At 40.2% G+C, this 24,412-nt stretch overlaps 2 protein-coding genes across 2 annotated transcripts; both read right to left on the minus strand.

Annotated features, from left to right (window-relative positions):
* Positions 1 to 2,989: 2,989 nt before the first annotated feature.
* On the minus strand, positions 2,990 to 4,627 carry LOC106520325 (glutathione-specific gamma-glutamylcyclotransferase 1). The gene is made up of 3 exons (XM_014012346.1): positions 4,119 to 4,627; positions 3,925 to 3,960; positions 2,990 to 3,649 (listed from the first exon to the last, which is right to left on the minus strand). Exons 1-3 carry the CDS (start codon positions 4,287 to 4,289, stop codon positions 3,236 to 3,238), a joined length of 621 nt encoding a protein of 206 aa, XP_013867800.1. The 5' UTR covers positions 4,290 to 4,627; the 3' UTR covers positions 2,990 to 3,235.
* Positions 4,628 to 7,590: 2,963 nt separating this feature from the next.
* On the minus strand, positions 7,591 to 13,214 carry LOC106520332 (delta-like protein 4). The gene is made up of 11 exons (XM_014012357.1): positions 12,663 to 13,214; positions 12,330 to 12,581; positions 11,971 to 12,028; positions 11,342 to 11,605; positions 10,717 to 10,777; positions 10,446 to 10,576; positions 10,176 to 10,345; positions 9,730 to 9,949; positions 8,902 to 9,643; positions 8,690 to 8,798; positions 7,591 to 8,576 (listed from the first exon to the last, which is right to left on the minus strand). The coding sequence occupies exons 1-11, from the start codon at positions 12,714 to 12,716 to the stop codon at positions 8,571 to 8,573; spliced, it is 2,067 nt and encodes a 688-aa protein (XP_013867811.1). The 5' UTR covers positions 12,717 to 13,214; the 3' UTR covers positions 7,591 to 8,570.
* Between the last annotated feature and the right edge of the window lie 11,198 nt (positions 13,215 to 24,412).

Raw genomic sequence — 24,412 nt, forward strand, 5'->3', positions numbered from 1 at the left:
TTGTGGAAAAAGGTTTTCACTGCATCCAGTTCAGATGTTTCCTATTCCTGCACGATAGCCCCGGAAGCCCACCCCTCACCTCCTTCTACAACCATTGTCCACTCAAATCTGCCTTTAATAAAGCGTTTTTTGTTTTGTGACATTCTGTGTAAACTAAGGCATTAAAAACTATCACTTGTGGGAAGCGATTTCAAACTTGTGACTGTAATAAAGAAAAAAAAAAGAGGATTTTGCAGACATATAYACAGTGTAGGATGTGAACTTTAATTTGTCAGCTACAGTTCAGCAGAAAGTTAAGGAACTGATGTGACACTTTTGGGAAAACATTCATTCATTTCTTGTTTCCTGATAAACAGATGTTAAAAGTCACCACTGAGGACAAAGAGGGCAAAAGAGCGACTCAGGTGCTGTTCAAGGCATACAAATCTAAATACTTTGTGCTTTGAGTTGGAAAGAAAATGAAAATTTTCATACAAAACAACGACTGGGTCAAGGGTCTGAGAGGATCAATCATCAATGAAGATGAGTGGATTACAGTACAGTGATTAATGCACCACTCACATTTAATCTGACTATTTAGACATTCAACATTTCTTCATAATCAAGGGTTAAAAGAAAAGTATTAAGATTTATTGACAAATCGTTTATATCTTTTGAATTGAAGGTTTTCCATTCATAAGTAGCTGCCAGGAAAAAGGTAAAAGAGGAAGACTAAAGAGGAGATGTGGAGATGGAAGAGGGAACAGCTGAAAGAAGAAGAAAAAGACCTTCCTCTTATGGTGGATTAGCCTTCAGGACTGGTGGGGTGAGCGCCCAGCTGATCTCCCAGTGGAAGAAAGCGGATGGACCCCATTAGTGATCCTATCGTTTTCTCTTTACCGCACTTCCTGGGTGACCCTCGGCCCCTCACTGACCAGCCCAAGATCAAGGGTCAGGGTTCAGACTGGGTGCACATTAACATGTAGATGGAGACTTCTGAGGCCATAAGATTTATTTGGGGGGAGGTGATGTGTGACCACTTGTCCAGGCTGCAGTTCTTCAGGACATGACCTCAAGTAAAATAAAAAATCTTGTTCTAAATAAATATTTTTTTGACAGTGTGAAAATCGGGGCACTGTATCAGACTTTTATGCTCTTATGCAGCATRAATGATGTTTTCTCTTGTCAATATCAGGGATGGGCAGCTGGCGGTCTGCGAGCCAGGTGACTTCCATCCAGCCTGCTTATAGGCCCCCTCCCCTTTTTTTAACCTAAAAAATAGTAACTGTTTAAAATGTTTTTATTTATGTATTTTGGGCGGTAGACTATCTGTTCGCAGAACTTCAAGGCAAACCTATGTTTTAGTCTGCTTACAGATGCCATGAAAGATTTTAAAATAATTCRCCACCACAACGTTGCACAAAGCTAAATATGAGACGTACGGAAACAACAGCGACTTCTTACCAGAACAACACAGGAGTCTGCACTCAACACGTTTTATGTCGTTGCACTTCAGCTCGCAAAGTGTTTATTTTTTTATTTGCTTCAAGTGTTTTGTTTAAACAAGAGTACAACTGTTATACATGCATTTGAGCATGAAATATCATAATTTATTGCACTGTGTGTTGGTTTGATAAACATGTATATATATTTACAGTATACACAACCATTTTTTTAAATGGCAGTTTTATTACATTTGGGTAAGTGTGCAGCTCAATGTGGTCCTCTGGTAATGTTGACAAAAAACTGTGGCCCCTTCCGTCATTTAATTTGCCCATCCCTGATCTAWACAAACAGGCTCTGCTTCCAGAATTTTGTTCTAAGGCATCTTTACTGTTTATAAACTGCAGATTTTTAGGCCACTTAAGTTGTCTGAAGTCATTGAAGCTGCCTTTTTTTAGACACATTCAGCTCATGTTCTTAAATCTATCTGTGGCAGAGAATATTTAGGATGAGTCACAGAACACCATGGAAAGAACATTTAGAAGTTCAAAGTACAGGATATTAAAAATACATGAGATTTCCAGAGTCGTGGTGAAAGTTTGCGATGAACTGTTTGTACCAGCCTGTGTTATGCGACATGCTGTCCTCCTGTGAGGGACCACTATCAAACACTGGTGCTGTTGATTCATCGCTGTCAGCCTGCCAACATGGTGGCTCGTTTTAGTTTCACTGCAAACACAACACGAGTGGTAGATAGCGCCGAGCCGAGCTCCTCAGCAGCAGCTGGACAAAAGCTGGAGTCATGCGCGTTTATCAGCCGAATCGTTACTTTCAGCCAAATAAATCACTGAAAGAAAGCTGGTGCTCTACTTATCTGTGAATAAAATGTTCCCTGCTTTCACAGCTCAAACCTTTGACCCAATTTTGGTTTGATTTCGAGGAAACTGGAGCTTAAATCACAAATGTGGGCTGGTTTATGCAGGACTGAAACTACCTCTTAGTTTTTTATTCTGACATGTTGCACATGGAGCTGCAATGTGCTGAGACAGAGAGAGAAACCTTATCTGCCCCCCCCTCTTTATGCTCTACTCTCTGTGTGCACTCTTAAACACAGGATGTTTCCAGGACTTTCCTTTATAGACCTATATTTAGATGGTTTTCCTTGAATTTCCCTTCAGGTAATGTAACAGAGAATGTAAAACCAACATTTCAGTGCAAGTTTTTATCAAACTGATGTAGGTTTTTAATGATGCGTGTGTAATATTTTACGCAGTGTCCGACACCGTTTTGTTTTTAACCTGCCACTCTGAGAACTTGCACAGTCCACAAAATACTAAAGTGTTGATTTAAAAGTCAAAATGTGCATTAAGGAATAAGTACAAAACCATTTTTGAATGTTGCTCAGGACAGCCACCAGTTTTGTGAGGAAAAATTGGCAATTCGTCAGTGCAATAGTCAACATTCCTTTGCCACGTGATGTGGGAACATGAGGCAAGAGTTTGTTGGCAACCACAATCACATCTATGGAGGAGATATATGGGACACACAAACCAGCCAGAACATGCTGTTCCTCTTTCTGATGTTTTTATTCAAATACATAAAAAATACACTTTAAAGCAAAATGTTTTAAAAATGTTCTTTTAGTGTGATTGTTTTAAAGCATCACAAGCTTCGGTTTGTCTCACAAGTCTCTGTCCCAAGAAAAATAAAAACGCCTCAACTGTAATCATGAGCAWTACTTTTACGTGAAACTGAAAAAAAGCTCCAGGACGTCTTTCCCTTTAGCATTTATAGAAGTGACGTGTGCAGGCCTTCACAGAGCTCCCATGGAGTTTCGGTCTTGGAGTTCGATCCCTCCACAGTTGTGGAAAATCTTCATTACAGCTGCCTCAATAGCAAAAAGGTGCTCGTCGTCCACCTCGGGACAGCGGAGCCTCATGAACTCTGCGAGCCGGAGCAGGTACTCGGTGTTGTGGCCCGTGTTGCCGCTGCAGATGGAGATCTGGGCGGCGATCTCCTTGTCCGACGCCGGGCCGAGGTAGATGGGGTTGTCCGAGGTGGCGATGTAGACCAGCGCCAGCAGGGGGTCCTGGCTCGTCTCTTTGGGGATGAACTCCACCATCTCCGTGGCGTAGCCCCCCAGCAAAACTTCCCTCACGTTCAGATACTGAAGGGACTGTTCCACCTGGGACCAGGGCACCTCGTAGGCGACGCCCCACGTACACGCCTGGGGTCAGAGACAAAGCTGAGTCAGCGACAGTGCAGGCTGGAACAAGTGCTGCAAGTTATACTGATCAAATCTCTATTTATAGAAACTCGGTTACATTTTACAGCTTGTCAAACTGGAATGACAAGAACACAGTAATGTGTCACATTGTGTGAAACAATCAAACTTTCAATGGGTTAACCCTGTTTTCTAAATGTATACCACATAACTGTAATAAAATAAGATTAAAACTAACTTAATAAAAATGATTGATAGAATTTAAAGAAAAGACTTACCTCCTGATCTGCTACGAGTGTGACAACTCTKCCCGGCTGGAGAGGAAAAACACACATTGATAAGTGAGTAAATCATTCAACATGTTCTGGATCAGTAAACGACATTATTTAAAAATGAAATGGGTAACACTTCCAAGAAAGGTCTGGGAAAATCTAGAATCAAACGGCAGTTTTATCTAAATGAAAAGTCTCACCTTTTCCTTGTCGCCTCGGTGAAAATCATCTCCGTGCCAGAATCTTCGCTTGTATCCTTTAATGTAACCAACTTTGCTTCTTTTATAAGCAAAGCCTGGTTTCCACACCAAGGAGCCATAACCAAATATCCAGAGGTTGCTCTTTTCCCTGATCAGGTCCTGAGGTTTCATCCTGATTTWTCTAAAAAGCAACTTAAAATAAAAAAAGAACAACTTGTGCCAACAGGTCTCTACTCCTCTGTCTTCTGTTTTCTAATTTCCATTCTAGCACAGCTCCACTTCACTCCTCAGAGTTCTAATGTGTAGATGCTCCAAACTCTGCTCCACATCTTCCARTTWTCTTGTAGAAAGGTAGGTGTTCCTKYTCAAAATAAATAAATAAACTTAGACAAATAAACTGTCCGTTTTTTGTTGTTGTTGTTGTTTTTTCTCTCTCAGAACCTCACTCATCAGACACGTGTATTTGTTGTTCAGGGAACCAAGAGCTGCACGATCTGGACCAATTAAACCTCAGAGGGGGGCGGGATTAGCAGAAACATGAACCAATCAGCATCCTCAAGGGGTTCAACTGTTTGAGCTTGAAAAACATTGAAGCAGCAAAGGAGCAAGGAGTGACTGAGTTCATTAGCTGTACATATATTCTTATCATTTATCTCTATTACAAACTCACTTTTCATTTATTAGTAATTTTATTAGGAATGTTGGTGCTACTCGTTGTTTTTAATGACCAAATGTGTTTTTTTTATGACCACAAATTGTTCACTAAATAACAAAAGGTGTTTGCACAGTGTCAAACAGGGAGTACCAGGTAATCACATTACCTATAAATAGCTGGGACTCCTGTATCTGTCCTCTCTAAAGCTCATTATGTGTTCCGTGACTAGGCGTCTGACCTTTGACCCCATGCAGGCTGATACATGATGGTACATTTTGTCCCCTGGTTGCCACTGCTGTGCTTGATACCTCATATGAGTTAAAGGCTGAGAGAGAAGTCGGTTTCTTTTTCTTTCCTTTTTTTTAAGCCTGCTGCCCCCAACTGGCTGTAAAAGTCTTTCGTAAAGTGCTGCAAGTTTCTGCTGCTTCACTGTGAGCCCTCTCTGCTTTATGGTGGGCTCACACCTTGAAATAATAATAAAAAAACACATAAATGATGTCTGCTTCCTCAGCATTGTTGCCCGTGTGTTTATATTTTGAAGGTATTTCAGTTATGCTTTACCTATAAACTATGCTGCGTATGTTCAGTGGCAGAGCCAGACATTTTTCTCAGGGGTGGCCAGACTGGGACCACTACTCACACAGGGGTGGCCAGACTGGGACCACTACTCATACAGGTGGCCAGACTGGGACCACTACTCACACAGGGGTGGCCAGGAAAATTACATAATTTTTTACTTGAAAGTTTCTGCAGATCTTTTTTGTTTTGGTCATTTCCTTATGTCCTTATACAGGCAGTGACTACCTTATAAACATGGGCATCAGAACCATTTTAAAAGTGGGGTAACAAACTGTTGGGGGGGTCTGGGGGACCTCCTTCAGAAATTTTTTGAACAAAATAGATGCCCTGTCCAGCATTCTCATGTATTTTACCAGGTTGTTACACATACTTTTACCTACATAAATAAACACTTGATTTAATTATTATTTCAGAGACAGATTCTTCATTAAACTAGTTTCATTATCCTGATTTTAAGCTCACTGCTACAGCTGAGATAAGTTTAATTAATGTGACACAATTTATTATATCCAATGACGTTAGAGGTGCTTTTTACTTTTATATTGTTTTTTGATTTATTTTTTATTTTAACACATGCCATTGTGCCAAATAATGATGACCTTCAACTACATGTATAAAACTAATGTTAATAACTTTACCCAATGAACAGGGGCAATATTAATAATTACAACAGTGAATTTAAAGGGGCATTTCACTTTTTCTGATTTAGTGATAGGTCTACTCATAACCAAAAGGGACAGAGCATCATGCAGCCTTCAGAACATGAAATGACACCGTGTTAAGGTGACAAATAAATAAATAAATAAATAAATAAATAAAACGTTTGTCACCATAAGTCAGATTACATAGGCATATGTTCAGAACAGAACAGAACATATGTTCTGTATATAAAGAAAACAATCACTTCTTTGTCACTTCTTTGAGCTTGGTAATGTTTCAAATTGTTAAACACTGCCACCAACTGTTCAGGAGGATTATTACGCCCCTAAAGGTTGTTTCACTGTGGAAAGGGTGTGTACAGCAGGGTGGCCAAAGATTTGTCTGTGGTAGCCATGGCCACCACTGACCACCCTCTGGCTCCGCCCCCTGCATATGTTGTCATGTTAATCTGAATTGTTTTAACTCGTAAGTTTCTGGCCAGGGCATCTTTGATGAGTCTTATCTTGTTGTTTAAGCCTTAACTTCACTCTAGTTTCTGCACAATTGGATTGCAGAACTGTTTGTTTTGTCACTGTGGAAATGTGAAAATGTGATTGATGGTGAAATAGGAAGAAGAACCACATTTTGAGCTGTTTTTCTCTGTTGAAGGACCGCAGAACAGGATTTTATCTGAAACTAGGAATACAGTATTTGCTGCTCAGATAAGAACCACTCTTTGCATGTCAAATAGGAACCTGTTTTGGACTGATTTCTACTGAAAGAGTATAAAAGATGCTTCGCAGAGTTTTGTGCTTCTCTGTGCATCTCTTTATTGCAATAAAATTTCTCAGAGACTATTGTGGAGATTTTTTGATCATGTATTTCTGCATTTTGTTTAACAGATATGGAAGAGTTATTTTTCCACTGAATGAATTGCACTTCCAGATTAATATACTGCATCACTTTGTGTCTTTTAATCATTTCAAAAATATTTCACTTRAAGTTCAGAAATCAGGATCCTTTTGTTTCTTTCAAAAACATTGTCTTTGAAATCTGCTTCATCGTTGCTTTGTTTTTGTTCCTTTTTGCTACTTTAACTTTTAGCTAACACTTTCTTCTAGCTTTGAACTAACTTTTTTGCCACTTTTKGCTTTCAGTCTTTTGATATTTTAGTTATTAGCTGGAGTTTTGCTCTTATATGCTCATGTTCTTTGGTATTTTGGGTTTTAACTGACATTTTGATGCTTTTAGCTAGGATATGCTACTTTAAGCTTTTACATAGCATTTTTTTCTACTCAGCTTTTAGCGATTTGCTCCTTTTAGCTAGTATTCGGCTAATTTTAGCTAGTTTTACCACTTTTGGCTAGTGTTTTGCTGCTTTTTGTTTTTACCTAATTTCATCTATTTTAGGTTTTACTGAATATCCTGCTCCTTTAAGCTTTTGGCTAGTGTTTTGCTCCTTTTAGCTAACATGTTGCCACTTTTAACTAGTAGTTATTTTTGGTTTTTAGCCACTATTGTGCTTTACGACCTAGTTTGTGTTGTCAGCCAATTTCAGCTCAAACAGTGAAGAGCAACAAAGAAACAGTGAACAAAATATGTGTTGTGTGTGTCCTTTTATAGCAAAATAGAAAAAAACAATATTAAAAACATAACAAAACAAGACACCAAAACATTTAAAAAATAAATTCAACCTTTTTTGGTAGCATCAACTTAAAACAATGTACAAGTCATACTTCTAATCTCAGTGTAAAAATATACATATWTACAAAAACACTTTATAAAACAAAGAGAAGAACAGTGTTTCATATAATTAAATTACTAATTTACAAAATAACATTATTGGTTCAGTCATTTTCACTGAAGGCGTCCTTGGTATGATAGTCACTACATGTGTGTCTTTGTCTTCAKCAGAGTAATTTTGCATAAAACAGTTGAGGCCCAATCAGGAGTTTCCCTGCGTATTGCATCGTTCGATCTTTTTTTTTTTTTACCTCCAAGTTGCTGTGCAAAGGGGCAAAGGGATCAAGATAAGGCAGGGCACATTATTTTAGCTTCTACACACATTTAAGGCTTTGTGTTCTATTCTAAATACATTCTTTAWAAAACGGATGTGTTCTTAAACTAAAAAAAACCCCTCTAAATATCCTACACAAATGAACCGTTTTCAGTAGTTTTTGTGTCGTTTTTGCTTGCATAGTACAGAATAAATGGAAAATCCTGGCTCGTTCTACTGCTAATTTGACTTGTGATATCAGGGAGCGACAGTTCTGTCTTAGAACACCAAGCTTTCATTTCCGGGTTCCCTTGAAGAAACTTGCACAAAGCAGGTGAAGGTTTGAAACAAAAAACGTTGAAGGGAAATCCAGATTCACTCTTTTTTTGTCCAAAAGTCTTTTGTTTCAGTCTGTACATTCTCACAATAATTATTAGCTTTACTTCTTCTGTAGTCAAAGAGCACGTCCAGTTATCAAGTTTTCAAGAGCAGCATCTTGTATTTAAATAAATCCCAGTCTCTTCGCACTTGTAAACAGTCCACAAGGGATCCAAACCGGACAATGAGTAATATGTTTTGATTATTATACCTAGGAGAGAGAATAATGGGGAAAAAATATTTGTTTTACTCTCATTCTGCATAGAAAAACATAATCTTACACAACCGTACATTAGTTTGAGTGAAACGTTTCAAAATGCTTACCTCGGTTGCGATGATGCATTCATTTTTCTCCTCAGCAACAACTAAAACAGACTGGTAGACCGAGTCTCTAGAGGAGCATATTGTTGATATTCTACACTCGGGCCTTTCACTGGAAAGTACAAATCACAAAATATTAGATTCAATTTCAAATTTAATCAAAACAAAGTACAACAATGAATACAAACTATGTTAATCTCTTCATWCACTCTTACCTGTACATTCTACTCAAATGCTTATTGTCTTCTATTTTCTTTTCACAGTTTTCATCTTTGTCCAAAGGGGACAGTTCGTCCTTGTACCTCATGGAGGATTTATAGTCCAGGAGAAAGTGATTTATAAATTTATGATTTGACTTTTCTGTAGGACAGTCCACCTCCAGTTCAACCTGCTTATTTGTGTTCTTCAGCTCAACAGTTGAAATAAGGTTCTCCTTCTGAAAGTTCGCCTTGGAGAGATTGTTCATTGTCTTAGAGTCCTGCTCCTTGTTCTTTTGTTTTCTTCGGTTGCGTACGAGCACTGCCGCCATGCAGAGAAACACCAGAACAACCACCAAGCCGATCCCCAAACTGATGGCCACAAAGTTCAGCTTTTCGCTGGACTCCAAGCCCCTGTTGGGGCTGGGGGTGTTGGCTGACTGCCCATCTCTGTCCCGGCACTGGGGGCCACCGTAGGGGGCGGGGCAGCTGCAGGTGGGTTTCCCTGCGGGTCCGATGGTGCAGGTCCCGCCGTTCAGGCAGGGCTGAGAGGCGCAGTGGTTTCTGGGTCTGTCGCAGTGGCGGCCCGTGTAGCCCGGCGGGCAGGTGCAGGTGTAGTCATTGATCCGGTCTATGCAGGTGGAGCCGTTTGCACATGGGTTCCTGGCGCACTCGTCCACGTTGATCTCACAGCGCAGGCCTGCGAAGCCTGAGCGGCAGCTGCACATCACGAGGTTACCGTGGACCACACAGTGTCCGCCTGAAAACAAACACAGACCCACATAGTGATTCTCTTTAACACGGAAATCCAGATTTACTGTTAACGCAATGAGACTGATGTTCTACCGTTGGAGCACTGCAGTGAGGTACATTTGTCCATCTTCTTCTCACAGTTGAGTCCAGTGTATCCAGCTGGACACTCGCATGTGTAACTATAGCCGTTATCCCTCTCTTTGCACTTGCCTCCATGGAAGCATGGTCTGTCTGCACAGGTCAGTATCTTGTGTTCACAGTGTAGGCCTTCAAACCCCTTTAGGCATGCACACGTATAGCCACTCTCTGAGTCCTGCAATGACAAAAAAAAGAATTAAAAAAGGTCCCACTAACGACAGCCCCCAACAAACCCCATTCTCTTTCGTTTGAATTCTATTTACAGTGCACAGTCTGTGAACTGGGTCATCCACTGACTTGACAATCAATAGCATCCTCCTGTAGTAGCAGAAAGACCGAGGCAAAAACAAAAACAGGAAAGCCTGTGTTGTGGGAAAGGAGCAAGAGACTTCCGGACTCACCAGGCAGCGGCCTCCATTGAGGCAGGGCTCGCTGTCACACTCCTTGACCTCCGAGTCACAGTTCACCCCCGTGAAGCCTGGMAGGCAGGTGCAGGTGTAGCTGCCTTCGCCTGTGTTCAGACATGTGGCCCCATTAGCGCAGGGTTTGTGATTAGTGCAGTAGTTCAGATCTGGGGACAGAAGCGTCGGAAATGTTACGGGCCTAAAAGAAGAACCCCTTTGTCTCAGACATCCAGTTTCCCGTTTTGACGAACGAGGTCGTCTGCACACCTTGGTCACAAAAGATGCCTCCCCAGCCTTCTTTGCAGGTGCACTGATACGGCTCTTTACAGGTACCATGTTTACAGGATGGATGAAGTTTACACACATCACAAAAGAGTCCCTGCCAGCCGTCTCTGCATCTGTTCACACAGAAAACACGACAGTTGGAAAAGAAAAAACAAATAAAATGGTACGCTGTTTGTAGTCATTTGYAGCTAAAAACACACAAAAAAACCTAGTTTTAGAAAATGAGCTGTAACCCGGGCATCTGAATACTCACTTGCATTCTCCTGGGACTGTACAGGTTCCATTACTTGCATTGCAGCCTTCAAGGCAGATTGCTGAAAAATAAATTAAGTTTTATTTAAATGATTTAACATGAACTAATATCACTAAAACATTTCTATCACATCTTAAATCCCCGTTCTCTATATAAAACCTGTTACCTGACCCTTTTTATTCAACAATCCTTAATTTTGGCTCCTGTTTTGTTCTGAATGTGCCACAGATTTTGCACGCCTTTTTTTTTTTNAAAAAAAAAAAAAAAAAAAAAAAAGCAGGACAGCTGCACCCATTGTTGTCGGGAGGACGGTTCGAGCCCCGTGTGCAGCTGCTGCCCTGCACTGCCTCAACAAAAGAACCCTCAATTTAGTGGCGCGTGGCGCCCGATAATTCCGCGATTAACCCCGGCGCGTGCTGCCGAGCGACCACCGCCCTGGATTAGCGCACGCGCTCAGGCCAAGTTGTCTGTCTTTTATACATTTTTACAGAAATTTGATCCTTTTAAATGTTTTATTTTAAATAATGACTTTTAAGAGAAATTAGCCTACAAATTAATAATAAAAAACACATTCAGGGGACTTTTAAAGCTACATAAATTACAACAGGGTCCACATTTTCCTTACGTTCTTGGCAGTATTCTCCCTTCCATCCAGACAGACAGTCTATGTCTCCGCCAGGTTTGCAGGTGTAGTGGCCAAAACGGTCATCTCTCGGTGTGCATATTTTGGAACAAGTGTCCCCGTAGTAATTTTCTTTGCAGATGATCCGGTATGAGTACCTGAGCTCCGTCTGCGTCCCGACCTGCGCATCCTGGGACCACTCGGGCCCTATTCCCAGCTGCCTTTGGATGGCAAAGGAGCCAATAAGCAGCTCAGGGTCGCTGGGATCTGAGAAGGAAACAACGCTTAAACTTAAACTCTTCTCTTTATCGTTTCAAAAATAATTAATACAATAAATTATGCTGGTTTGATTTCTATTTATTTCACATAAAAGCGACCCAGAAGTGGTTGATATGAATTTTCCCATGCTTAAAATAAAACAAAGGAAGTGCATTGTGCTGGGAATAATTGGTTGAATAATGAATGCCGAGTGATTCATAAGCCGCCCTGACAAACACAAACCCATTACAAAGAAAAAAAAAGAACGCACACCATTGCCAACTCTGTCAGCGAGGTTTAGCCATTTAAACGAGTGGCGTGAGCGCGACTTTGTCTCCCTCTAGCGGTGAAAAGGGCGATCAGCGCCTCCTCACCTTCAGGCTGCTCCGCTGCAGGAGAAAACCAGGCTTCAATCACTAACGAGAAAGCACCCTGAGGAAAGAAAAAAAGAAATACATGTGAAATATATACTATTTTTAAAATGTATTTTCATTTTTTTCTTCACAAAATAGAATTCAAGAATAAAATTTTTTTCATAAAAATATTCTAAACATAAAAAGCAGATAAGAAGCGTTGCTTTGATGTGTTTAAATGTTTCATTTTAATCGAACTTTAGCCTATATTCTTAAAATCCTAAAGCCTGCTTTAGTCATACACATTTCTGTAATAATAATGATGCGTTTTCGTGCGTAAAAGTGTGCCAAGCGCGTCCCCGCCTGCCTGGCGCGCTTACCGGCCAGGTGAAGCTGAGCGGCAGGCGCAGCCTCCCGTCCTGCTGGATGCTGAACGAGTCGGTGCCCAGCACAGGTGTCTTCTCCCAGCCGAACAAGCACTTCCCAGGAGACACCTCCGTCTGGTAGTTCTTCAGACAAACCGTGAAAAAAGTCCTGCAGCCGCTCGCGCTGCAGCTGCGCCCGTTTGCCAGCAAACCGTTGGAATTCTGAAAATGATGGAGATCTATCTCGAACACGCTTGATCCCAAAACCTAAAAAAAGGAAGTTAACAGTGAGCACAGACCTGTGGCAGATTTGTTAGAAACGAGCTAAAACGATGAATCATTAAATACCTGAGTGAATAATATCATAACTATTGCGATGATAGAGGTGAACCAAACGGCCATCCTTTAGAGTTTTCTGTGCGTATCCTAAAAAATCAGTCCGCCTTCCCACTTCTGTTCCAAAACCAAAGCAAATAAAAAAAGAAAGATAAAAAAATAAATATAATCCTGTTTCCAAAGACTGTAGGTCGAGATCCAGCTCCAAAATCCGTATCCAGAAGGGGGGACAAGTCCAAAAAAGTTATCCAGTGCGACAGGTTCAGACAATTATCAGTAACGTCAATATCCACAAGTGAGTCATTCTGTGGTCTTTCTGTGGGCCATCCATCGTGCCGGTCAGCCAGTGGTGCTTTTGGCCGTGCTGATGCGGGGCTCGCGCTGCCAACAGTGATGCGTGCGTGTGGCGGAGCATCAGCGCACAGTGACTCCCAGTGAGGGGACGTCCCTCCCGGGCTTTATATAAGCTGGAGGAGACGGTGTGTCAGTGTCGGTAAACACCACCCACAATCCTCTCCACCTTCCCTCTGCTTGGACTGTAAACATCAACATTCACTGTGGGGATGGAGGAGAGGGTCTTTTTTTTATCCACCTGCTCCTGAAAAACGACCCCATTCCCCACCCCCAACTACACAAACACACATCATCACCGCTGAAGCTAATATATATGATTTTCAAAACGAGCACATTTTTATTAAACCCAAAAGAGATACAAATAAATTAAGGTTATTCTTTGATCACCTTTCATGTTTTAGGCTAAGATCAATTTATGAATAATAACAAAGTAACCAGTTTGGTGAAACCTTAAAAATACTTTTACGCACAAAATGTCATCAGAGTATGTGTTGTGCATGCTCTCAGCTACCACACCAAATAAAAGTGAGTTAAGATCAATTAGCTGTAGCTGCCATCTTCAGCTGAATTAACTCTAAAAGTTAACCAGTTGTAGATGTACATCCAATGACTGATTTTTAACAGTGTCAATAAAATCCATACACTGATTCATGAAATATTTTGCTAACAGACAGACCTGACTCCGATAGTTGCTGGCAAAGTTTTAAACTAACATCTTGTGTGATCAGGTAACTTTTGTTATATGTGTTGGAGATAATCAGCTACCACTACACCAAAGTTTAGCTCAATATGTGAAAAATTGTCCAACTTAAAGCCAAGCTGTTCATAAGAAATTTTGCTAACAGACAAGCACATATCACTTTATAAAGGCACTGTGACACTGTGACGTTTTAGACAACTTATGCCAACTTATGAAAGGTTTGCAGAAATCCACATTAAATTCCATTAAAGATGGAATTTTAAATAATCAACTGGAAGCTTCTTTTAGGCGTGTACGTAATGTAGTGCTGACAAATTGATCAAATATCCAACCTTTATTAGTAATTTAGTGGAAAAAAATCATAATTTGGCATAAGTTGTCTAAGATGTTATAGTGTGACAGGGCCTTTAAACTCAAATTCAAAGTCTCCTTAGTGCATCAGATTCTGAATGTGCTTTTTTCTGTTTATTTGAGCAGATAAAGGAAGATTCAGCTGCATCCAGGACTCACACTGTAAACATGTTCTCTCATAAAACAACCAAGAAGCTTGAGTTCCCAAAAAAATATTTGGTGCACACAAATAAAAACCATCCCTTTTTCTTTTACTGTAAAACATTTAGAATTGATCCTACATTGATTATTGTTTTAGGGAATATTTATTAACCAGTTCCAAACAGACGTCATTTATTTCTGTAACTGGATAGCCAGTCTTTGGGAAGCATGACGTGTTGTAAAGTTACTTATTGTGCTTTTTAGAAAGAAAAAAAAATCAAGCTCTCACCACACAATCGAACACAGATTTGTGTAAATTAAAGTCAATGCTGTATCCWACATGTAGTGTTTGTTGACCTAACATTCACAAGAACAAGCTGAGAAAGAAAAAAAAAAGAGAAGTCTCCTCCATTCATGTCATAAATAGTATGAAAAATGAACTTGCTAAGAGTATATAAAGGCCTCTGAATAAATAAATCCCAATGCCGTATGGATTTTTATCACATGAAAACTCATGCTGGGCGCAGGCTTTGTTCCGTTTATCACCCCCGCCGCAGAGCAGCCTCTCTGGGAGGATTTACAGTGAGGGAACAGGATTCGAGAACCGTTCCCTGACCGCAAAGGTGTGTGGTTTAAACTGCTCTCCCGCCGAGGTGACTTCATGTCTTCTACCCTCCACCCCCCACCTTTGACTTACAGATTTGAGGTTTGGACTCCAGGACAGAGACAATGGACCATTGAGTGTGGAGCTGTGTGAGTAAGAGGCCCGGACGTCTCATACTTGTGTTTAATTGAAGTAGTCAGTGTTCCCACCATTGACTGTGCAGCACAGATCCTGTGCAGGATCAATGTTAAATCATGTGTTCCTGTTCTTTAAAAAAAAAGATCTTATGTCAGTTATCCATGTGGCATACAGACCCCACAGCCTCATCAAATAACAAATGTATAAAGTAACGATGCCCTCCTTCTGACACATCAAAACTTACATACACTTTAATATTTGATGGGCTGTGGTGAAGGTTTTTTCTAGCTCAGGTTACAGTTTGTTGTAAAGCAAATGGACTGTGCTAAACAGGCGGTGATGCTTGAGTTGGCTCGTAGAGCATGAAGACAAACCCAGATCGGACCTGGAGAAGTGCCTTTCTGGTTCTGCAGCTTCTTTTAGTCCGATTTTTATCATTCTTTTCACATTATTGTTATAATATGAATAGACAGAAAGTCTGGCCCCCTCGTTTAAAAAAAAAGAAGAAAAAATTTTAGTACTAAGCTGCACAGCTTATTTACTTTTGGCGAATGCAAACAATAAAATAACTGGCTCTTTTCTGCTGCGTTGCGCTAGAATAAACACAGCCTTGGAAACAGAGTCTGGTCCACCGCAGTTCCATCTGCAGCTTTGTGTGGAACACCATTTTTCTCTGTGACAGTGTTTTGTAAAGCTTACTTCTGATTGTTCTCTGTCTCCTCAGCTGGCATCAAACCCAAAAAATAACATTTGGATTTGGAAATAAGGGGAGATGAAAGCGTCTCTGGACTAATCGAGCTGCTTGCTGTTTATGTGAAACCTGTCAGCTTGTGGTTGTTTGCTCATTTGGAAAACTAATGCTGGTTCCCAGACGTGCCATCTTAAATTCTAAATTCTGAAAGAATGTTTGAAGTCTAATTGTCTATATTATTTGTATCAAGCATGTCCTTCATTGAGATATTTTATGATAGAAGTTGCGTCAGAGCAAACTGTCTGACATGGGTCACACCAGCATAACGTTGATACTTATTATTTCCAAAACAAGATTATTATGTCCCTCATTTAACAAGGATCAAAGATCACAGATTATTCTGCCCTCTGCTGAATGCTTATAAGCTTGATATTTACAGTAAATTGGACAGAGGAACAGTAAACCCCTTGACGTGAGCAAAAATTATCAGAATAAAACGTTCTTTAATAAACCAATGAATATATGTTTAACTTTATTGTGTGATCGTTGATTCAGATGCAACACTTGTCCTGTTTGTCATCCTCATGACAAAATTTTTAACTTTATTTAGGCTACAAATATTCTCTAGATAAAATTACATTTAGATCTCTTCAGTTCTTAAAAAAAAAACACTTCTTGTTCCGAAATCTTCAGCATATTTGCTATATTTTGGTCTTCTTTTGGCTTTTAGTTAGTTTCACCTGATTTAGCCTTTTCATATTTGTAGTTTTTGCTCGTGTTGCGGCAAAAATGGTCAGAAACACGGCGAGAGTGTTAAAGAGACAAATAGTCTTGCGGGGTATGTTCGTAAAGTAATTTATTACGGGCAGACATGGAACAGAAAGCAATCACGAAGTCTGTTAGATGTGGGCCCCCTGTCATAGGCCGGGAAAGCAATGTTATACTGTCAGCTATCATCATGTGATAATGAACAACCAATCAGAATCTGCCTCGTTCTGGTACATGAAGTAGKTCAGCTTGAAGATGACGTTCAGACGATATCATGAGATATGAACAATGGTCAGTGTCAAGGTGATACAGAAAATAAGTATTCCACAACAGCTCGTATTATCCTACTTTCAGTTTGTGTGTTGCTGCTTTTAGTTATTGGCTAATCTTTTGCTGCTATTGTGTAGGGTTGTGCTTCTTTCAGTTAGCCTTTTGCTGCTTGTTTTTTTTTTTACAAACATTTTTTCATTTTACAACTTTTAGTTTTCTGTTGTTACTTATAGTTATTGGTTAACCTCTTGCAGCTTTTAGTTTTAGCTAAATATGTTTTTATTTTTAGCTTTAAGCAAATGTTTGTCAGCTTTTAATATTTATTTAGCTACTTGCTACTTTTAGTTATTAGCTAGGGTTGACTTCTTTAATGCTACTCTGAATTTTTAGATGCTATTTTGCTACTTTAGCATTTAGCTAGCCATTTGCTATATTTAGCTTTAAACTAGTATTTCACTACTTTAGCTTTTAGGCACAGTATGTAGGATTTGTTGTTTTCAGCAACATCTAGTGGTTGAGTGGTTGAATCATCCTCCCTGGTCCTCCCCCCACCCCCACCCCCCCGCTTCGCAAAGGAGTTGCTACGGTGTCTTTCAGGTGTCAAAAACCTTTGATAATTCCAACCGCGATGTCTACCAGCAGCTTCAGGGCTAGTGATGTTTCAAGTGGTAAGATTATGAGCTTTAAAAGTAAAATTATTCCAGCTACAATGACAGACAACAAATATTACATTTATAGTATTACAACTAAAACCGTTTTTGACGCCGCCACCGCAGTTTGTCCTTCATGAGCCTTCGTAGACAAGATGGAGGTGCAAGATGGCGGCTGCCTGTGTGGCGACCCGCGACCATGGAGATATAAACAGCTTTTTATAAGGTAAAAATAATAAAACAAGGTCTTTGTCTGCAATGATTAGACATGTTTTTTATTATTGTCATTAGTGATTATCTCAGTTTCAGCTAAAAGACTTGACAAAATCCTACATACTGTGCCTTTAACTGTATCTTTAACTTTTAGATTTTAACTAAAATTTTCACTTTCAGTTTTCAGCTAGCATTTGTGTGTTTCTACTTTAACTAGCTTTTTGACACTTTTGGCCTTAAACTAGCATTTAGATACTTTTGGCTAACATTTTGCTTCTATTGGACTTAGTGTTCTTCTTCATTTAGCTTTGACAACTCAGTTTCAGCTTCTTCAGCAAATGTCAACCRTCATTCTACACTCAGCGTTCACACGTTTTCCAAGAAAATGTCATTTTGTTTAGTTTTCTTTCTCTTCTCCTTTTCCTTTAACCTCCCATGTCACCATCCTGCCTGACCCCGTACCCTGCTGCTGTTCAACAAACAATGAACAAGTGCTGTAAGAAATTAGCTACAGTGGTAACAGATGGCCTCCTCCAGTTCAGAAATCCGCTCCATTTAATGTGCAAGCAGTTTAACACTTCTTTACAGCACATTTGATCTCTATGCCCCAATCTGTTGGACCAATCAATGGGGGCTTTTGATGTGCGCTGCCAATAGATCCGAGGCATCTGAGCATGCTGGCCTGGGAGGAGAAATCACCTGCTGTTGCAATTAGAAAAACAAGGGGTGGCTTCCTTCTCTTACAGCACCATGCTGTCCAGTCGCAACTTAATAACCACTCTTTGCAGACCTAAAAAAAAATACACTTTTAACAAATTTAAAACAAAACTTACTGTGTGTGTCAACATAAGAATGTTAATTTTATGCTTAAATTGTTACTTTTTTCCTCAAATTGTTAAAAATTATCTGTAAAAACAGTTTTAAATAAGAACAAAATTTTAAAACACAAGAGGACCAACTAGTTTCTACATGTGTTTGCAAGCTAATAAACCGTTACCTGATTTAAAAAAAAACATCTGTTATAACTCAGCTTAAAAGCCTCTGATTTGATGGCTGCCATTTTTAAAATAAGAATCCTGAGGCTGTTTTGGAACGTTCCAGCCACCTTCTTCTGTTTTTGTTGGCAAAACACCACTATATGTCAATCAACACTCCTCCATCTTTACTACATAACAAACAACACACTTTGGTCATTGACATCATGCCATAATGCACGCAAGTGTCACTGCATCTGAGGGAAGTATTGGGAATGCTGAAAAGAACTTTTGGTGACATCATACATTTTGATGACGCAAGTTCTGCACAGGTTTTAATTGAATAAATCGGGTCAGGCTGGTAATCAGTGAGACTGACAATGCAGGAACATAAAGAAAATCTTAAATACGATTCTATGTTGCTTAATTTTATCAGGTGAATTTATCCTTCGTGTCCTTTTATTGGCTGCCACTAATGATCGTGTCCACATAATGCCACTGTGTCAATGTGCTCTTCTATGTTTGTTATGTTAGCAAATATCTCATAAATCACTGGATGAATTTGCAATAAACTCCCAAAAAGTAATCATTAGATGGCCACCACAGAGAATCAACCTTTGTCAGCACAAAAATGATTCCAACTTATACTGTTTTACAGAGATTGAGCTGAAATTTGAAGTGTAAAGCGCTTTGGAGTCCGAATGGAATTACCATTTACCAGAAACCATTGGTGTGGTAGTAGATGAGTCATCCCCAAGGATGTATTTTGAGGACTAAAAAAATGGTCATAATTCCTTATCAATATAAAATTATCTTAATACTGGGTCCGAAAAGGAGGCGGGCGATATGCACACCATCAAAGAATGCTATTCTCCTGCTGAAGCTGGGTTTTTTCTGCATCACTCGGAGACAAAACAAAACAACACAAAACAAACAAGAAAAAAAACAAGAATCCTCTCCCAGGCTCAGCACATGAAGCACACAAAAGACAAAGATGTTTTCATGTTCAAGCTCCTTTCTTGAGCGATTCTTGGTGCAAGGCCGAGCATGTGTTTGAGCCACCGTCGCCTTGAGGAAATCCTCCCCCGGCGGAGTCAAAGCATCATCGCCTTACGCAAGACAAAACGGCACAGCAGGAAAAGGAAAGAGATAAATGGAAATGAGGGAAGAGCATGCTGGTGTGAAGAGGGCCGTAAAAGTCAGCCAATCAGGAAGAGCAGCCTGGGACGGTAAAATGCTATTCACAAGCTAATCTACCTGTTAGCGGGAGGTGTGAACAGGTGCATTGGCTCTGTGTGCTGAACACCAACTGCTCCACTTCACTTCTTATGGATTCTTTTACTTTCTTTATACTAAAGCCGTTAAGAAATTGGATATTTCCATTAAAGGAAAGGACAATATGAAACTTCAAAGTTTGGCTTCTGCATCACTGTAATCAGTCATCAGCATGATTAGCAACACGTAATTCCATCTTGGTATGCAGGGCTGTAGATGCCATGATGTTGTTCGATAAGGGCCTTGTCGTTTAATTATCCAAATACCTAATGAGCTCTTATCTGCTGTTTTCCCTCCACTTCCTGAGCAGAGACACATGACCTCTACAGTACACAACTCTACAGCATATCATGTTATTTATACACACAGCTTTTTGTTTTTTCCTTCGACGGTTTGAAATTCGCAGCTATTTTCCCCTTCTGGTCTACACAGAGGTTTCCTACCTTTGATTCTAATTTAATCGGTGCAGATTCTGGGAAATATCTCCCACTGATGTGTGTTTGGGAGCATTCTGTTTAAAGGTGATGCAAGGTGATGTGTGGTTTTTGATGAACTCCAAGAAATCCAGTCATCTGTACCCGCGTAAGGCCTCCACAGCCCCGCAGATAAGCAGTCGTCAAAGTGAAACATGACCTTTTGTTTGGATTCCATTTCGCTGGCTGAACTGGTATTGACCTCAAAACTGCTCGCCAAGTACATGCACACAAACCTATCTCCTCTCTGCAGAGCAAACAACACATGAAAACCCTTTTTTGTGTAAAAGGATTGTCAACTAAGGTAACTTAAGGCCTGTCCATGACATTAAGACGTCACACTGGCTTGCCTGATGAAACTGTTTTTTTCCCCAAAGCATCTCATGCCAATAAACCAGAGCAGTGACACACAAAGATTTAAAATGTTTTCTTTGAACGCTCATGCATTCCAAATGGATTTGGATAAATGATTTGCTGTGTCGTTTGAATCAATCTTTCTGTTTGTGTTCGCAGACATTCCACAAAAGATTTATTAGCCAATAAGGTGATAAATTGCACTGGTAGTAAAAAGTGCAAAGCAAGCACATTAGTGCAGTAATTTGTTTGTTTTTGAGCCCCTGTGCTCCGAGGGGCAGCCACAGAGCAGTGACACAAACCACACAACACAAAGTATGTTCAGAAAAAAACATATACAGGTCCCCGTATGGTTTGGAGAGGATCTATCCCGTTGCAGTTTCACAAAAAAATAAGAATGAGAATAAAATAATAACATTTCTCATCCTATATTTTTGATAGGTCCGTGTATATAAAGATTATTGGCAAATTCTGAATTAAAAATAAATAAATGGCAGAAAAAAATCTAACTGGTGCTATTAAAATACATTATTTGTGAGTTTTGACTTTTAAAAAAGTATTTTATAGTTTGTCTGCTAAAAGATTTTGACCAATGAATACAGCGATTTAGAAGTGAATTTAAGGTCCAAAAACAACAAATTGTTTTGATTTTCACATTTTTATCAACCAAATCTTTGGAATTAGGCAGTTTTTTTGAACAAATAAAATAAAACAATGAAATGCACTAACATAAAACAATCAGTAAACGAGATCTATTTTAATATAAGGTTTCAACAGTTTAATAATCAAATCAACAAATGTAATATATTATGAGCTGTTATTTTAGGATGAAATTATATTAACATTTTTTTWATTGAAACCAGCCTTAAATAAATTTACATCTATAATGATTACAACCATAATTTTGTCTGACATAGAATAAAAACTAAATGATTTTTGCATAATAGATGATCAAAGGTTGCAATAAATAAAACAAAGATTTAATTTTGGGGTTTTTGGCCCACTTTGGCTGCCTGAAGCAGTCATATATACATTTCAAATCAACTACATAAAAGTAATAGGATGAAAAAGTGTTTTGAATAATGTTTATTAATTTAGTATTTTATTAGACTTTACATTATGAAATCGAGTCTAAATTGACAGTTACCTCATTGCGATAATATTTTTGGACATATCAAAACTCTAAATTGATAAAAAGCTCTGGTTCAGTTAACTTCATTAATCAAAACCTCACATATTTACTACAAAGAGTCAAATATTTTCCAGAGTACACATCAACCAGTAATTACAACTTTTGTTGTGTAATATGTTGGATATGATGAGGCTCAGTGTGAGCAGCAGTGTGTATCCTCTCCCAGTAATTACACATTACTCTGAGGAGCTTATGTAACCCCAAAGGAGCATTCAGCTGACCCGTCTCACAGCACTGCCTGAGCCATTTGTCTGTGTGGTCACACAATGGATCGGTGGTGTGAAGTTAGATCAGGTGTGATCTGGGCGGTAAAATGTGGGAAAATCTTTTTGTTCCGATGAGACCCACTTCAAGTGCAGAAGTGAAAATGGAAAGCTCAAGTTAAGGTGATAATCCATACAGACTTCAACAGGTGTGGCACAAATATTGTGATAAGTGATTCGGGTCYGGTCAGTTTTCTCTGCTCGTGGTCGGGACAAGTGTCCATCAAACAGATTGTGTTGGCCGTTCGCCTTCGCCCTCCACCTCCCGCCCTCTCACCCTCACCCCATCCTCGGCCTTACCCCGAGCCTGGGAGCGGAATTCTGGGAACATTTTTCCATGTGAAATGCCGAGGTCCAGTTGAGGGGTGTGACGCCAGTGCATTGTTCCAGCAGCAAAAAAAGGAACCTCTTGTGATGAGGCCAATTCCTGTTGGTCCCAAAAAAACAGGCACTTTCTCACACCGACTTCCTTCCTCATTGGACAGCGCAAAACAATCCAAGACCAACCAGCAAAGCGAAAAAGAAAGAAGAGGGAGAGGAGGGGAAATAAGCAATAAGAGAGGTGAACTTAGGAAAACGTACATTTGTCTTAGCAAAATTTTACAATCTCAGGATTTTACCTGACCAACATTTATCTGGAGACGCTTGTTAAATGTGCTGTCGTACTAACCCTAAGAGCAGGACATTATTATATTTACTGACTTTGTGATTATACGGTGCTTTTTACTGTCCCACACTAACTACTGTAAGATTTTTGTGGAAAAAAAACGTCTCTCTCTTAAAGTCTGCAGCAGATGGAGAAACCAGAGGCGGAGCGAGAGGCGCAGCACGGCTCGCCTGATTGAGCGAGCAGGACTCAGGAAGCACCTGCTTCTGAGGGGAGCTGAGCATTTATCTGACCCTGCTCACATCAGGTGGTTTCCTTGTTTACGTCGTCTCCCTGCAGCTCCCTGTGGCCCGGCCTCCATTGGCTGCGCTGGGCCACTCCTTTTTCCACCGCATCCATTGATCTTGGGAGGCCTTGCCACATCCTCGCATCTCTTTTCTCACCAGCACAACTAACTTCAAACCCCCCCACCACCACCACCGCTGCGGCTTAACACACAGATCGGAGGAACGAGCTAAAACACTCACAGCTCCGCCTGACCTCTCACCTTTGTCCTCACAACACAAACATGGCAGCCTTGAAGACGGCCTTCCTTTTCCTCCCTCGGCCTATACTTGGGCACAGCAACAACAACCGGGCTCATCAATTAGCCTGACCGATAACCTTGATCCCCCTGCCCTCTGTGTCACCTGTATTGCTCAACCTTAACCCATTTGGCAGATTTTAAACACTAATCTGCCTGTTTTTGTGCTCCTGTTTCGGGGAGCTCATTATTCCTGGAACTCCCAATACGACGGCACTTTTCCCTTTTCATGGAACGGCAGCAGTCAAGCTGTTGAGTCGCACTGCTGCCGAATGTCCCCCTCCCTCCCCCCCTCCTTGTTGTTATAATTATGGATAAATTGCAGCTTGGCTTTTGTAGTAACGACTGCAGGTGGGCCAGACACAGGTGCTGCCTGTAATTACACCTCAGACCAGGTCCAGAAATTATTATCTGAGATAAATACATATAATCAGCCTCTGCAGATGTGCATTCAAGGCTACTTTACTGTCACCAGAAGGGAGAGCCCAACAAGTGTAGGAGACACAGTGAGATGCACTTTGCTTGTTCGGATTTGAAAAAAAAAATCACAGGTATTCACATTTGCAAGAAATGCTCTGGTTTGGTCTGATTGAAGAACACCTTTACATGTAGTTTGATTGACAGTGACCCCTTTTTTCTCTTCTCTGCAGCGTGGCCCTTCAGGTGCCCCCCGTTTTCCTCACTATCTTGTTATCGCAGCAAGTGTTTCCTGCAGGCGCCTCGCTCCTCTCTGAGACATGTGGTGGAACTTGCGTCGTGTCGTGTCCATGAGGCATTGTTTTCCCATATTTTGGCCACAGTCAATTAGCTGGAAACGATTTGTCAAACATGAGAAAGACGAGAGCAGGAAAAAAAAGGAGAAAAAGAAAACAACATTAAGGCCCCTAACGCGGCCCCTGCAATGAACCATACACTGAAAAGATATGGTAATGGTAAGGTAATTGCTGCTATTCAGGCGTTTGGGAAGAATATTRCCCAGAGCACTTAGCAATGGGCGGGCTGGGAGAAATTTTTGATTTTACACTTTACTCAGAGTGTTTCAGGCTTTTTATCACCTGCCACCAAAAGGCAATTCTTTATATTAAGAGTAATGTTCATGTTTGTGTGTCTGTTATCAAAATACCTTATGAACGACTGGACTAATTTTAATAGAATTTTCAG

Source organism: Austrofundulus limnaeus, unplaced genomic scaffold, assembly GCF_001266775.1.
Source record: "Austrofundulus limnaeus strain Quisiro unplaced genomic scaffold, Austrofundulus_limnaeus-1.0 Scaffold2, whole genome shotgun sequence".
NCBI lineage: Eukaryota > Metazoa > Chordata > Actinopteri > Cyprinodontiformes > Rivulidae > Austrofundulus > Austrofundulus limnaeus.